Genomic DNA, 16,439 nt, shown 5'->3' on the forward strand with positions numbered 1-16,439 from the left:
TTTACTACCCCTGCCCTCTTATTACTCAGAGTATAGCTGGAATTTTGTAGTCATCTTCTGCATTTCAGGACTTGTGTGACCGCCTCATGCTGATCTTTCTCTCAACACCACTCAAATGCAGGCTGAGTAATTTCAACACGGGTTTTTCCTCTTTAATACCATGACCTAGGAAAAGCAGTGTTCTTTCAGTGATAAGCTTCCTCACACAGCTCCTCAAAGGGAGCTGTAACTGGCTGTGATTTATAGTTTAAAGTCTATTTCTGTGACTCAAGGGTACTGCCAGTCTTGCCTAAATAATTCATCTAAGACCATTAAAATGAGCAAGAGATTGACTGTGCATGCTCTAGTGCAAATAGGAATAATATCTAACTTGCCAGTGCCGGTTGGGGCTGGGGCAAGCCCTAGATAAAATATGCAGTACATTATTCTGGTACGATGTTTCTTTTTCTGTATATTAAATAGAGCAGAGAACTGTTCCCCATAAGTGGCGAGAGGATTTAGTTAACTTGTTTATTTTGTGGGACATACTGGACTGGGAGAAGGAAACAGATTTTAGGCTGGGAGAAACTTGATTTTGCCATATTAAGATTTGCATCTTAACATTATGCAACATAATCTTGGCTCTGCTTACCAAAACTTTCTGTAGTGTTTGACTAGCCAAAGGTATTTTGTACCTAATCCTCGTTTTTCTTTCTGTAATTTGTCACTACATCTTGTTTTTGTTTAGGACAACCTGAGTTAGATAGCAGATATTAGTGGGGCACATCATTGCTGGGTGTGTCAGACTGATTTCAGGAAAGATAGAATAAATAGGTAACTGCTTAAGATCAGTGTAATGGGCAAAGGGGACTGTAAGCCCCCACTTCCCAAACAGAGCAATGGAGCTGGTCTGGATGGAGCAAAATAACATGAAGAGCTGTAATTAGCAACTAGAGAGACCACTGTTGAGCAAGCACAGATATTCCTAATTCCTATTCACTCAATGCAAACAACATAACTTGGAAAGCTTTTTTCCTAGTGGAACAAAATGTCACTATCTTTCATCCTAACATGCACATTCATGATCGCTCTCAAATTCCAATTAACATCTAAATATGAATTTAATACTGGTAGAAAGTATTGGTTTGAAAACTGGAGACACTAGACATGTTTCAAAAGTGACTAGTAACTTTGGTTGCCTAATTTAAGGTATCTTTGAGTTTCTACTATCAAAGTGCCAAGTGCCTGCCATTGAAAAATTAGGCCACCAAGTGGGGTTCCAAAAATTGAGGCACCCAAAATCATTAGTCACTGAAAATTTTGACTTAAGTCCTATTCATAGAGCAACTACAGCATATGCATCTGCACTTCAAATGACCGTGCAACCTTGTCAATCCACCAGTCAATGATGGAGTGTATCTGTGGGAGTTAGAGCAGGATGAACGTACTCAAATAGATACTTAGATATGAAGTAGCCACAAGTTTTCAGCATTTAAAATAAATGCAAGCAAAAAACGCACCAAAAACAGGGGCTAAAGAGGATGAGCCTTTAGGAGCCACTGTTGGTATTTTCCCTTTACTTTCTCACCTAATCACCATTTTTCATCTTCAGGATAGGAAGATGGGAAAATGAGTTTAAAAAGCTCTTCATAGTTCTGACTGACATATCCGTGTGCAAAATGGACCTAAGAAGTTAGAAAAGTCAGCTATATATATATTTTTAATAGTGTTGGTGTCCAAGTATCTTGATTTAGGTAAAACATTCAAGAATGGTACAGGAAGATCCAGGCATATAACGCTTACTTACTTGTGCAAACAACTGCTGTGGAAACAGTCCTGTCAGGAAAAAGACTGAAGCTGGGTAACTATTTCTGCTTTTTTCTTTCCTCAATCCTTCTATTAGGGTGTGGATTTCCCAAATTCAGTGATAAAGCTATCAGAACTGTTAACACCAAGGAATTTGAAACATGAAGTAAATACTCAGTGACAATTTATTATCTGATCTTTTATCATTTTACAAAAAAAGCAGGTATCAAAAAACAGCAAAGATTTTAATAAATTTTCATAAATTCCTCACCAGTTGTACATAGCTGAACTGGTATAAAATGTGAATGTAAGACACAGGCTGGCTTTGCTCCTGGTCATACACATTCAAGGTTATCCCTGGGCTGGGATGCACTGGACCTTCTGAAAATTTTTGTTTTAAAAAGCACCTGTCTTTTTTTGGGACTTAACTCAGTTCACCCGAGTCACTTTGTACTGAAATGTAACATGGAATATGTACCTGTTGGGATGAGAAATTAATCTCTTCTGGATCCCATGTACCTGAACACAGATCAAAGGGGCTTTGCAATGGACACATTATGCACTAGTGTGCATTTCTCAGATTACCAAAAGGCAGCCGCTATGTTGTGCTAACAATCACTTTTTGCCCCTCTCCCCCACATGCTGCAATGGGACTTAACGGTGTAACAGCCCCATCTACTTTTCCTCATCAGCAGTTCAGGTCCCAAACATGAAAGCTTCACTAGGTTAAGACCCAGGTGAAATGGACCTTCATCCTTAAATGTGTCATACAACTGTACTGTGGTGCCTTAGATGATTTTACAATAGTGTGACTCTTTCACTGTGGACCCAGCACTTGAATGAGCAAAGGAAACCAAGATAAACTATAAATGTGAGATAGGAAAAAAATACTCAACTCACTGGATGGATATTTTGATTCTTTTCTGAGCCAGAACTTGGTCTTCTGCCCTACTTGCTGCTGTAGGGTTCAGCGTCTGACTAGAAGCATGGTCCAGTTTCCATTAATAGCTGCACCATCTTCTCAAATATACAGCTTACATTGAACACTGCCTGGTTAGCTAGAGAATTAATGCACTGCCCTGAGTCCCTCAGCATCTGCTTGGAAAGTCAGTTCAAAATTTGCCATGATTATACATGAATGCAAATCATCCTACACAAAGACTTGTGTATATATGTCACTGAAATTCTTTTGAGAGTACCAAATGCTCCTATTAGAAATAAAATGGCACCTCTATTATCACCCAAACAACAAAAGGAAATCAGATATGCATATTTTGTCATAGATATGAAAGAGGAAGCAAGAAGGCAAGCTGAGACACAGATGCTCCCACAGGGCAGCAGTGGCATTTGGTTGTTTTGGTCATTGTACCAGCATTTCACACATTCCTGGCAGGCAGTCACTGGCTACAGGACTTAAACTGTTTTTCTGGCAGTCAAGACACGGACAATGGATCCTACACCTCCAGCAGCAAGGGCCTGAAAACATAAGTAACAGTTAATACAAAGCCATAATAAGCACAGACTGAAACAATTACTGCTACTTGGATTTCAGTGCATTTCATCTGAACATCTCAAAAGTACTTTACAGACACTAAATGTCAGCACTCTAAAATAGCGAAGTATTGCTACATTCATTTTGCAGATGGGGAAATGGATTCAGGCATTGGATAACTTGCATAAGTCAGTCACGGCTGGAGTCAGGACTCTTGGTTTCTATTCCTACGTTACTCCCCTGCTTTGATCTTTAGATTATACTGCCTCAGTGCAAGATGTCATTAATTTCTAAGAAATGTGCAATGGCTCATTTTCATTCTTATCTAATACATGAAAAAACTTCACCTCTAGAGTTTGTATTTATTTCACATGGTTCCCCTGAGGAATCTTGTCCTTTCCACCCCAACTGCTGCAATGAACACTGGAATTTTAAGGGGAAGGAGGACAGTTCTTAATGGACTCAGACAGAGTCCTGGATGTAAGGGTCTCTGCTAATGCAAGTTATCAGGCCAAAAGGGATTGGGACCTAACACACCTTTTCATGCCACTGCAGTAACACGGCACTGCTGTTGTCTGAGGGGCTCTCAAACCCCTTGTAGATGTATTTCATTAGCAGATCAACTCCATTCTTGTCCAGAGACTGCACTGCCTTTTCAATATCATTGGCTTTGAAAGAGATGAGAACTTTCAGGACAACACTTTCTGCCCGATCCTGTAAACAAGGGGAAAATGTCACAACCAAGAACTGAGTGGATCCATACTCGATGGTCTGTGGCCAAATGTTAATGATCTCCAGCTCAGGGAGGTAGGGCAGAGGTGGACATCTTTGTACAGTATGCTTGACAACTTGGTATGTGTCTGAACTGCCTTAACCAAACATTTTTTAATTGTTAAGGATAGAAAAGTACTACCTCACAGAGCTGAGAGATCATTAACATTTGGCCATAGACCATGTGAGTATGGATCTTTGTTATCAGTTGAGTTCACACTGACTTTGCCACACAGTCATCTATAATTCTAAGTTTAATTTAAAATTAATTATATATGTTAGCTGTAAATCACAATTAAGTTTTAGATAACTCAAGTTAATTAAACTGGTCATGCATCCCCTTTTGGGTAAAGGACGCTAGTCTCAAGAAAGACTAATTTTCTTCACTGGGTTTCTAACAAGCTTGTTCTCTATCTCTGCTCAGCAAGCTTGGCTTTTGTTTGCAGGACCCCACCTATAGTGTAAAGGCTGTACTGAACTTTTATCATGGTTAATTTTCATGAACTAGAAAGTTCATAAGAAGCTGGAACTAACAGAACCAAGGGTTTGATTTGCTTCCCTCTCACCACCTAAGCTGCCTCTTGTTTTGTTTATATGGACAGCACTTCTATGGAACAGAAGTGATCTTAAAAGAGTCTCTACTCTCAAATTTCAGAAGTATCCCTACTCAGCACTGTCTGAACTCTGCTCAGATAATACTTTAGCTTTATTCTGCATTATCCTTCTCTTCCCACACTGATTACTGTATTATAACTGCCATTTTAATTCTGTGTACAATGTTTTCTAGGGATTTTGTAAAACGTCTTTAAGGGCCCCTTCAGCATTACCAGCAAGAAACAGTTCCTGGGTAATATGATTGCTTAATCTATACAAGCCAGCCCAAACATTTGAAGCCACAGTTAAAGCAGATGAATTATCACATCCATGTTGAATGACAACTGCTAGCACCAAATGTTTCAGGTAACCATTTTTTGAGAATTGACCTTGGTGCCATTTCAGGATCAAAAATTTGTGCATCAGGGTTAGATCCTTTCTTACAAACTACTTGCTTACAAAAATACAAAAGTGTCACAGAACACTATTACTGAAAAATTGCTTACTTTCTTATTTTGAACCATATAAAGTAAATCAATTGGAATATAAATTTTGTACTTACATTTAGTGTATAGTATTTAGAGCAGTATAAAAGAGTCATTGTCTCGATGAAATTTTAGTTTAGCAATTTTTGCAAGTGTTTTTTATGTAGCCTGTTGTAATATTAGGCAAATATCTAAATGAGTTGATGTACCCCTTGGAAGACCTCTGTGTACCCATGGAAACATGGGAAGAGCTTAATCAGTCTCAGAGAGAGGAGCAGTGAGAAATCTATAGAGGATTTAAGAGAATTAGGAAAGAATTCACAGCTTGGCATATAAGTGTTACTGACTACTTCACCTTTACTGCTTGGTTCTTGGTGTTGATTGGTGGATTCTTCAGGGCTGCCTGCAATGCAGCCATCATGTTCCCTGTGAACAATAGTTAAGGAAAGATAGGGAAACGAGGACTTGGAAAGCAGCAGAGATAGGCACAATATGGTGGGGTTCACAAGTAACTTCTTAATTATTAGGAATGGCAGCTATGGAGTTGCTGAGAGGATGACTTCCATATTTTGGTGCAACATAAAGTAGCAAAATACTAGCCAGTTACTGAAAGCAATGGGACCAGTACGAAGGTGGTACAGTTTTCAGTGCTGGACCAATCACCATCACAGAAAAAGGATCCAAATAATGGAAACATTTAGATTCCAAAATAGACCCATTATATCTTCAACCACCACACAACAACGCAAGTCATGCAGTTGTTTGTTGCATATTTGCACAATACAGAATGATGGATTGCTGAAATAAGCCTGTTAGTGGGAATATCTGGCAAATAAATTGGAAAATACCATCAGTCAGGGCCTCAGACTGAACATGGAAAAGATCAAGCTGTCAGTCAATTCATCACACTGTAGTTGATTATGATTCAGGAGAGTTTTCTATTCAGATTCTTATTTGCATCCATCACTGTGGTATCTAACAACCTTCCAGTAGTGCAGTAAGTGAAATGACTAATGTGTATCACAAATGGAATCTCATTGTTCTACAGTGAATGCCAAGACTGTTTCCATCATTGTCATTAACAAGAAAGAGAACGAAACATACTCTAGAGACACAGGTAATTCAAGCTTCTTGCTGACTGTACAGAGACGCTCCCATTTGAATTTTCTTAAAGTGTTTCACATTTCTGAGCAGAGATTTGCCTTTCACTCTGTTTTTTTGCACCTCCAGGAATTGCCAAAAGTGACTCACAAAATCCACTCACAAACTAATGCTATAGGGTTCAGCATCTCTTAGAAAGGGCACTCCTGAAGCTAAATGCTTTAATATGTGGAAATGAAAACCAAGTAGATTGTCACAGACTGGGTGCAATTATTCCCATAAAAGGAAAATCACACAGTGCACACTTCCTCCAATGCTGAAATGTAAGACAAGTGGTTTGAGGGGAGGGCTCTCTCTTTGCCACTCCCTCCTGCTCTTGGGAGGTGAGACAAGACCACATCCTCAAGTGTGTATGCACCCAAGAGAACTAGAAATAAAAAAAGCTGACTGATATTAATTTACATAAATACAATCATACAGGGTAACTGTCTCCACGGATGACAGGGTGCTCAACCCAGGCATTAGACACAGACACGCTAACAGATCTTGCATTGTTTGTAACAAATTTCATTTAAAAATCTATTGTTGTGAAGAACCTAACACAAAGGGCTTTTAAAATCTGCACTGCCCAGTTCTGCAGTTACACCCAAAGCCAAACATTTAGTTCTGTGGGGCTCGGGGGTATGGGCTAGCCTGGCCCAACCTGCAGTCTGCCCCTAGGGAGTCACAGATTTACAGGGGAGGCCAGCCCAAGAGAGACAGGGCTGCGGGGAATGTGAGCAGGCGACATGGAGGCGCCTCCACCTGCACAACATCTTCCCCAGCCTGCAAAGCCCCGGCACACTCAGTGCAGGGTGGCGCAGGCCAGCCCCATACCCCCGCCCATGCGCCGGGCACCCCACAAGGCCTGCCTGGCTCGCTACAGGGCCAGGGCTCGCAGCCGCTCCCCTCCTCCCCTCGCGCTCCCGGAGTCTCGGCACCGGGACTCTTTCTTTCCCCGGCATCGGCGGAAGGATATTGCCGCAGGCAAGAATCCACCTCCCCCTCGTCGGGCCCGGCCTGGCCGTCGCCTCCCTCCTCCTCGTCCACAAATTTGTTCTCGTCATATTCATCCACATCCACGCGGCGGAAGCGCGCAGAGGACACCGTGTTCTTCGACATCTCCCCGGAACCTGCCGGCGCCTCTTTCTCTTCCGCTCCCCTCCGACCGTCCGCAGGGCGGTACCCGTCCCGTCCCGTCCCTTCCCTAGCCAACAGCGCCTTCTTCCGCCTCCACTCACTTCCGTTCACGCGCAGTAGGAGAGTGCGCGAGGGACGCCTTCCTCTCTACGTCATAGCTATATACGCTCCTGCCGTTCGCGAGTAGGGAGCGACTGCGAGCGCCTTTTTTACGCATGCACACTTTAAATACCGTAAACCTCCCGCCATCCCCTTCTGCGCATGTGCTCTATAGACTTCCTCTTTCTCCTGCGGCAGCCGGCGGCGGGCCTTCCGCGCAGGCGCAGAGAAGGAACAAGGAAGGCACCCTGCAGTGGGAGGAGAAAGGCCGGGCCCGGGGAGGAGCGGGTGAGCTGTTGCGATTGGTCGGAGGGGGTGATCACGTGCTCTCCCGGGGTGAGGACTCGGGAGGGCCGTTACCATAGGAACAGTCTCTTGTAGCTAAGGGGCTCCCTTCTTTCCCGCGCTGATTGGGGGGTGGCTTTGGCTGCTGGGGGCGGCCCGGTGCGAAGCTCCTTATTCGTCCCCGCTGGGCTAGTCTGAGCCTCTCCTGTCCCCTGCACGCCGGGTGGGGGTGAGCCCTGGGTACGCACCGGCGACGTACGGGGCGCGCGGCTTGTCCCTAGCAGCCTTGGTGTGACGTGTGGCCCGCCCCCCGTCTGTGCTTAGGGGCCACCCCTGCTGGAAAGAGGTCACCGCCCCCAAGGCCGGCCTGCCTCCTCCCTCCCCCCTCCTGCAGTGCTTCTCCAGCGCCTTCTAGTGGGGCTTCCTGATGCCGACTAATTCGTTTACACCTCCCAGCTCCCCGCCCCGGGAGGAGAATCAGCTCTCAGAGCCCCATTTAGTAGAGGGGGAAACTGAGGCACGGAAAGGCTCAAACTTTAAGCAATGCCCCCTTGATTTTGGCTGCTGCAGTTTCTAGGTGGGCAGGTTTTCATTTTCATTTGTCTCCTTTTGGAGCAGGTGCGCTCAGCATTGCTGGAAATCTGGCCCCAGGTGTCCCAAGTCAGGCTCTGAAAAAATCGAGGTATCTGCAAGAACAGGCCCTTTTGGAAATTTAGCTTGGCGTGAGTTACCCATAGTCATAGGATGAATTAGTGGCAAAGTTGAGCCCAGGAAACTTGACTCCCAGCTCCTGCTCTTCAGACAGTAATCCCTTTCTTTATATTGATAGTAATATTTTAATCAATAGCCCTTAATACCTATTAAAATCAGATTTAATTGAGGTATACGTTATATTAGTATTGTATATTGAATAGACATTGGTAAGTAGTTTGAATTCAAAATCTGGGTTTTACAAAACAGGATTTTACAGACTCTAATATGAATCATAATGCTTTCATAATACTCAAAAATTTACATTATTTCAAGAGATTAAATTTGTCCTGTGGTGCTGGGAACTCAAACTCAAAAGCATCCTGCTAATACATGACAAGGAAAAAGTGAAATTAACGTTAAATCAAAAGCCAACTTTTACTGTGCCAGCTGAGTGAAGTGCAGAAAGTAAACTAGTACAGAAGTAGTGAAAAGTACATTTTTTTTAAAAAATCCCTCAATTTCCTCAATCCTTCAATAGTCTAAGATAATAATAATGTATACAAATAATCTTTTAAAATAGGATTTTGTCATGTGTCCCCTTAAATACATTTGTTCATTTTTTAAATAATTGCATATAGAATATAAAAATTCACTTTAAGATTCCAGTCCAACTCCCACTGAAGTCAATGGAAAGACTCATACTGATTTCAGGGGGGGTTGAAGTGGGTCCCAGAGCATTGCATATTATTAAGATTTAGAATCAGGGAGTTCTTATACATAGACCCTAACCCTGCAAAGACTCAGGAACATGCTTGACTTCATGCAAGCAAATTGTCCCAGTGAAGTGAAAGCACTCAGCACCTTGCAAGATTAAGCATCAGAGTGGAAAGTGTGCATCTCTTGGATGCAGAATTTGTATTATGATGTTGCATGGAAAGGTGAGAGATTAAGTGCTGTCTGTGCCCCTATTGGGGGGTTATGTACACAGTACGGAGGAACTCGCACTCAGCTGCTTAATGGCATGATCACAAAAATAAAAAGGGAGTGGGAGAATTGATTTTTGAAGAATTAACATGGGTTTTTTTGGTTAAGGTTTCTATAACATCACTTAAAACCTCTTTTGCTAGAGAGCACAAGTTTCCGGCTTTGCTTTAGTTGCAGTGGTCTATAACACTTTAAATATTAGTAACAAATATATTGTATTATAACACTGAAAGTACTGATCTATAAAACAACGTAAGTGTCATACTGTATATGTTCCAGAAGGGAAGCCGTGTTAATCTGTTTTCAGCAAAAAAACAAGAGTTCTGTGGCACCTTAAAGACTAACAAATTTATTTGGGCACAGGCTTTCGTGGGCAGAAACCCACTTCGTCAGAGGCTTCCACTTCATGCATCTGACGAAGTGGGTTTCTGCCCACAAAAGCTTATGCCCAAATAAATTTGTTAGTCTTTAAGATGCCACAGAACTCTCGTTGTTATACTGTGTATGGTAGGAACACCACCTATTAGGACTTTATATGAAAGATATCTCTTTGGTGTTCACTTCACTTCACTTCATTTTTCATATATTTTTAAAATTTAGTTTAAAATCAACTTTTGTCTGATGAGAGATGGCAGTCTTGGAGGGTAAAGGCTTTTTTATTCACAGGACAAGTAGTGATAGTGTAGTGTTCTCTAAAGGAATCTTTTCTGTGGATCCAGGCAGAGTTTGGTCTATATTGTCCATTTCATCCTTGCCTCATGCTGAGGCTTTCAAGGATACCAGTTATGCTGGTGTCTTATATGATGTGGACACCTCCCCAGTAGAAATTGGATTGAGACCATCAACTTCATTTATTGTAAGTCACTAAAAGTCATTACAAGGTACTGAATTGTCATCATTACTGGCCTAATCTGGATTTAAGTGAGCATTCTAAAGATAAAAATTTCCATATCCTCAACATCAATTCTCTATGTATTAACTTTCATAAGAGGTAGATTTGCTTTTTTTATTTTGCCTTTTGATATCGGTAGTCTTGCTACTTAGATGTCGTTCAGTGATTTCTACCACCTGAACAGGTCTTCCATGGGAAAAGGTTTGGGAATGATTAGTATAATTAAATAACTCCTTAGGCATTTTTAAATGCCTCACAATATTTTTAGGTTTGGGATATAAATGTTGCCCCCCAAAAGGCAGAACTTTGCCCAAGAAGGGCACCAAATGGCTGTGAATCATCAGTGGTGGCAATCTGCCATTTGTCATTTGTGAAAGTTGTTCAGATGGTGTATTAGGAAAATAGTATTTCTGCAAATTCTGCTGAGCTTTTAGATTTTCATAAGTTGTCTGGGGAGATGCTTTAATAAAATAAGATTTCATTCCTGTTATGTTGTTAATTTTATGTGAATTTTGTTGGTCAGCTGATGCTCTTGCAGGTAAAATTGGATTATAAAGGGTTGCTTCTGGCATACCGGTCACAAAATTGCAGAGGAGGGAATGCCAGATCCCACCGCATAGTGGGTTCAAAGTCACATGAGGCCACATGCTGGCAAGACTTCGTAAAGCTTCACAGTTCCATATGGACACAGGGAAATCATCCCCAGTGTGATAAAGCTGAGAGAAATAAATACAGAGGATAACGTCTGGGTACTTTGTCAGGAAGTTGTAGATCTTGCTTATGCAGCAGTGCTCAGCCTCATTACAAGGAGAGTAGTTTGAATAAAGAATGATGTACCCAATGCTATCATAATCATATGTAACTGCATCCAGATAACCACCCATCTCAAATAACATTGACTCCGGATGGATGTTATACTTAAGGCAGTTGGTAGCATGGCCCTTTTGGACTAATGTCCCAGAGAAGCTCCTCAGTTCGTAGAATATAAGGTGTTTGTTTTGAGGACTCATTAGCCCATATGGGAATCCAAAGGCCTTATGAAATTCCACATAAGGGACTCTTGCTTCTTCACCTGTCCGTATATGATAGGGGCATTTGACACAGCTTTGGCTCAGTGTCTGCCAATAATAAGGCTTTACTACTGTTCCTTGATTTGCCAGATATTCCTGGAACAAAGTTTCCCTCTCTGGGTTCATCTTGTATTGGAAAATCTTCCCACTCGTATTTCTGTAATTGACAATCCTGAAAGAAGAAAAAAGAAACTGGTAATTTATCCCTCCCGTTCCCTTTGCACTTACACTGCAAACAGCATAATGCATGCTCTCCTCTAAGGTTATGCTGCTGCTGAAGTACAGACTAGAAAGCTCTGTGGATGGCAACCTCAACTGATGAAGACAGGGCAAGTTGGCAACGTAAGTTCCAAGATTGTCCTTATTTTTGCAGGCCTGCCTGCCACCTTTGTTTAAAATAGATTAATCAGAAAATGTCTCTCCTTGCTGCTGCCACCCCTCCCACAAAAGTATAAAGTATGTAATAAAAGCACTGCATATTTTTCAGAAATTAAATCACTTGGTTTGCCTTATACAACCTGAGCACAATCAAAGAGGTTTAAAAGTATATATATATATATATATATATATAATTACCATCAATACATCTCCAGACCAGTATAGTAGTCCACATGCAGTTAGTCCACTTCACAGGCTTTCCTGAGTCCAGTTGTTGATTCCCATTTGAGTCTAATAAATATTGCAAACTTTTGTTTTATTTAAGATCATTTGTTCAGTTGAGAAAAAACCTTTTTTTTCTTGTCCCCCCTAAACCAGCTTGTAGTTTTGTTATGTAACCTTACTGAAGTGTGGCAACACTGCCTGGTGAAGACTCTAAAGGCAGCCTCATTTTGATATTTGCAAGTGCCAAATGCTAGGATACTCAGATACAAACAAGACTTTTTCATTTGTTTGTCTTTCAAACAGTCTGCTGGGTTTACCTTTCTTTCCTTTGCCTGTCAGTATTTCATTTTCCCTCTTCATTATTAAGTTTCTTTAATTATTTCTTTCCAGATATTTTGGTACAAGATTTTTTTTGATAAAATGTGCACATGTTGAGTAAACCAAAACATTTATTTGTTCAGATGACATCATGCTTAATATTGATGCCATGTAATTATTTATCTGTAGTGCCAATCCAACAGAGAGGCACCATTGTTTTAGGTATTGCACATACACGTAACACAAAATAGTCCCTGCTTCAATCTTGACTTGGCTAAAGCCCTTGCATATGTATGATCATTGGATCTATAATAAAGTGAGTAAGCAGTCTGATACACAGTGGGCCAAATCATGCTGATCATACTCTCACAAAACTCCCAATTGGAGTCAGTAGGAATTTTGTGTAAAGTAAGCAAGACTTGGCTTAAAAGATGCTCTGGCTAATTATTTTCCTTTGTCGCTTGGACCAGGTCATTCCCTTTTCAAAAAGCTCCTGTGTGCTCCTTTTCCACTAATTCAAGTTTAAATTTCCTGTCATTGCTTTCAAGGCCCTGCATGGCTTTCCTCCTTCCACCTGCATCTTTGATCTTAATGCGTTCCCTCAAATCCTCTTTGCTCCACTGACTTTAGATTCACTGCACCTTTTGTTTCCTTGTCCTACTCCTGTCTTTGTGCCAAATTCCTTGTTCTTTCCTGTGCATGGAATAACCTCCTGAAGCAGGCGCTTCTCTGCTTCTCATTTAGGTTCCTCCTAAAGAGTCTCTTCCTGATGCCCACAAACACTGTCTTTGTGATCTTAAAAATATTCACTCTGAGTGTCCAGTTGTGTCTATCTTGAACACTAATTTCATCAGAACAAGGACTCTCTGTATTTATCTTCTGCGATGAGCACATTGGTGCTTAAATACTAAATAGTACTCATAATGAGAGAGAATGATTCTGAGGAAGAAAAAAACCTCAGAGTTTGGATAAACATCTGTTGTGGGGTTTATCTGCACCCTCCAGACTTCCTGCAGTTTGGCAATACTAGCAAATAGCAAAGAGGTGAAACATTTGGAGAAAGGCGTGTGTTACTTGTTGCCTTCCATGAGCAGCCAGACTGGCCACAGGGTGGCAGCATAGCACACAAGTGATGTTTAGCATTTTATACTCACTGGCCATTAGAATGGTTTGAACTTCATTCTGTGTTGTTTGCAGCGTTGTTGCAGCCGTGTTGCTCCCAGGATATTAGTGATACAAGGTGACTGAGTTAATATCTTTTATTGGCCCAATAAACTATATGACCTCACCCACATTGTTACTTTATTCTGACATTTAACAAGGTGCTGCCAAGGGACCTTAAATATGACCTCGTCCCCTAAAACTTGCATTTTTATTTTCATATAGCTGTCTGATACAACAATAGCAAATCTTCCAGCCTCCCAGATTAGTGCGGCAATATCCTAACTAAGGAGCTGGGAGCGAGAGAGAAATGCATCCAGGATGTTGGGTTTGATTGGGACTGTGTGCATGTGACCTGAGTCCATAAGTGCTCCAGCCCTCTTCTTCCCTGCCAACTCTGTCCTTGTGAGCCTGCAGGGGCTTAAATTGACAAGGACTTCAGTGCTTCAGACTGCAACATTCTCATCAATTTAAATCCCCTGCCAGGTCAGAAGAATGGAGCCAATGGGGAAGTGGAATCCAAATGAATCGGTGAATGCAAACAGCAGAGCTCTGCTTCTCATTTGCCATATACACTTTTCTCATAAGAGAGGATTGTGGGTCAAAAGAGGAAGTGTGGTGCAAAAAAATCCAAAAAACTGACCACTCAACAAGTTCTGAGGACGTCAGCTTCTGTGCCTTGTTTTTTAAAATTAAAACTAAAAAAGGCAAGATGCAAATGTAGTTGTACAAACTCTACTTAACTTTCTTAAATATATAGGTCTGGTGGATGAAGCAGCTGGTGACCTTATGGAAATCTCCACAAAAGAAATCCTGGTCAAGTAGTCAATAACGCTGAACACTTACCTAGCACATCTCATCCTCAAAGCACTTTATAAATATTAGCAAATGGTCTAGCGTAATTAAAATACAGAATAGTGAGAAGGGCGTTATTCCCGGCATTGCCACTCTTGAGTATGACACTCGGGCGGATTACTTAACAGGGAAAATGTCAAAAGTGGCTCTGATTCTGGGAACCTAATTTGAGGCACGGGGGGTCTCTCTTTTTTTTAAGTGCTAAGCATTCAAAAATATAGCTGAAGTTGAAGGATGCTGTGGTGTTTAGCACTTCTGAAAGTCAGGCTCAATGTGCATCAAGTTGGACACTCAACCTGAAACATGCCAAATCGGTGATCATTTTTGTTAGTCTTAAAGCCAAATTTTGCAATCCTTACTCAGGAAAAAATGCTGTTGTTTCCATTGGGAATTTTGCCTGCCTAAGAACCTAGGGTTTGGCTGTATCTGTTTCCTCTTCTGTGAAATGGGGTTATAATACTTATAATACAGCAGCACCTCACAGAGGTGAGGGGTTATGAGACAACAAATTAATATTTGTAAAGTGCTTTGAGTTCCATAGATGGAATGAAACATAACAAATAAAATATGTAAACTCCTACATTCTGTTTATTCGTAACAGTTAACAGGTACACAGGTTTAGGGAACAATAAGAGCCATCAGAATTTTTCTACTTCGAGTGATTGCTCATATCCATTCCAATATAAGTGAGTGTGTGCCACCGTGCACTGGTTCCCGGAACTTTTTTCCCCTTACCAGACCCCATAGGGTCGGCTTAAGCGCCCCCTGGAGTACCGCGCCCATGCCGCAGTATATGAGGCACTGCTGACCCTGCGGGCTCTCAGTTCCTTCTTTCCGCCCGTGACGGTTGCTGGAACGTCTCTTGCCTTTTAGCAAGTAGCATTTCCCTTACGAACTGTTTTCGTTGTTAAATAGTTGAGTAGTTAGAGTTAAGTGTTTGTTAAGTGTAGATAGTTAGATTTAGAATAGAAGCGCCCTTAGGGGCTTAGGGCCGGGTCATGCCCGGCTCTCCTGATTTTAAATCCTGTGCTGCTTGCGGCAAACCTCTGCCTGTAAGCAATCCCCATGATCGCAGCCTTAAATGCCTGGGGGAGCAGCATCATTGGGACAAATGTAAAATCTGCAAAGCCTTCAAGCCACTGACTCAAAAAGAGAGAGATATCCAGCTGAAGGCTATTTTGATGCAGGCGGCGCTCCACCTGGACTCTGAACCGGCGCGTTCCCCCGCGGTGCTGAGCATCTCCTCGTTGTGGAGTGCTCCACCGGCACCGGAGTCGACCCGTCGCAGCCAGTCTCCGGTGCCCAAGAAAAGACACCAGAGCTCCCCCACAGCGCCTGCACGGCTGGAGTCGAGCCAGGAGATGCACCAGCCACGGCCCATTGGGCTTGCTCTGGTGCCTGCATCTCCATGCAGGGAGCCTCCCCCAACTCCTGGGGGTGGGGGAGCGCCCTTGCAAGGACCATCGATGCCGGAGGCGTTCCATGCGTCACGCACCTTAATGGCCATGCCCACGCCTCTGTCCCCCCCCTTGGCTGAAGGTGCAAGGACAAGTATCCCGGGATAAACCCGCGCTGGGTGCCTCAGGTGGATGGTCGAGACCCCCGTCAGGGGCGAAGTCTCCCTCCAGATGGCCAGAGAGGGTAGAGCGTGGTGGCTCCCCTCATAGTTCCGACTACGAGTCGTTGAGCTCCTCCTCACCGCGGCACCGAGGACAGTCCACGGCACCGGAGGCATCGCATTCGAGGCGGTATCGATCCAGGTCCACCTCGCGCAATGTGCGCAGCTCCCACTCCCACACCCCGGTACCGAGCCCTTTGCCTCCACAGCACCGGTCCCGATCCCCGGCATGGAGTCCGGCGCAGATCCCGGTGCCGAAGGACCCAGCACCAACAGCACAGGCCACCTCGACACGTTACCGATCGTGGTCCTCAGAGTCGGGCTCGGCACCGAGGTGGCATGGGTGGCACCACTCCCAGTCCCCGAAGGGCAAGCGGCGCCAGAAGTCCTCGGCACCGAGATGGAGGTCTTCTTCCTCCAGCTCGTCGAGCCGCGCATCTGTCCATCGGCACCA

General features: G+C 43.0%; 3 protein-coding genes across 3 annotated transcripts in view; 1 reads left to right on the forward strand and 2 right to left on the reverse strand.

Moving 5' to 3' along the window:
- Window positions 1–1,818: 1,818 nt before the first annotated feature.
- ARPC5 (actin related protein 2/3 complex subunit 5) lies at window positions 1,819–7,500 on the reverse strand. The gene is made up of 4 exons (XM_067535106.1): window positions 7,246–7,500; window positions 5,483–5,554; window positions 3,815–3,991; window positions 1,819–3,261 (listed from the first exon to the last, which is right to left on the reverse strand). Exons 1-4 carry the CDS (start codon window positions 7,387–7,389, stop codon window positions 3,199–3,201), a joined length of 456 nt encoding a protein of 151 aa, XP_067391207.1. The 5' UTR covers window positions 7,390–7,500; the 3' UTR covers window positions 1,819–3,198.
- Window positions 7,501–7,766: 266 nt separating this feature from the next.
- RGL1 (ral guanine nucleotide dissociation stimulator like 1) overlaps window positions 7,767–16,439 on the forward strand; it is a 154,259-nt gene continuing 145,586 nt past the window's right edge. Inside the window, exon 1 of the mRNA XM_067535099.1 lies at window positions 7,767–7,794. The gene's annotated coding sequence lies outside the window, so the exon portion shown is untranslated. The remainder of the gene's footprint in view (window positions 7,795–16,439) is intronic.
- APOBEC4 (apolipoprotein B mRNA editing enzyme catalytic polypeptide like 4) lies at window positions 10,444–11,679 on the reverse strand. Its single transcript, XM_067535180.1, has one exon. It carries the CDS (start codon window positions 11,677–11,679, stop codon window positions 10,444–10,446), a length of 1,236 nt encoding a protein of 411 aa, XP_067391281.1.

The sequence above is a fragment of the Emydura macquarii genome, unplaced genomic scaffold, assembly GCF_026122565.2.
Source record: "Emydura macquarii macquarii isolate MOO-44397 ecotype Brisbane River unplaced genomic scaffold, CSIRO-AGI_Emac_v2 contig_3477, whole genome shotgun sequence".
NCBI classification, from domain to species: Eukaryota; Metazoa; Chordata; order Testudines; family Chelidae; genus Emydura; species Emydura macquarii.

What these genes read in the sequence shown, in the direction of transcription:
- ARPC5 (XM_067535106.1), bottom strand. Translation starts at nt 7,389, where the DNA reads ATGTCGAAGAACACGGTGTCCTCTGCGCGCTTCCGCCGCGTGGATGTG. An exon ending in CCAAGAACCAAGCAGTAAAG is followed by an intron (nt 3,992 to 5,482) that starts GTGAAGTAGTCA and finishes CCTTGTTTACAG; the next exon opens with GATCGGGCAGAAAGTGTTGT. An exon ending in TACTGCAGTGGCATGAAAAG is followed by an intron (nt 3,262 to 3,814) that starts GTGTGTTAGGTC and finishes TTATGTTTTCAG; the next exon opens with GCCCTTGCTGCTGGAGGTGT.
- APOBEC4 (XM_067535180.1), bottom strand. Translation starts at nt 11,679, where the DNA reads ATGCATTATGCTGTTTGCAGTGTAAGTGCAAAGGGAACGGGAGGGATA.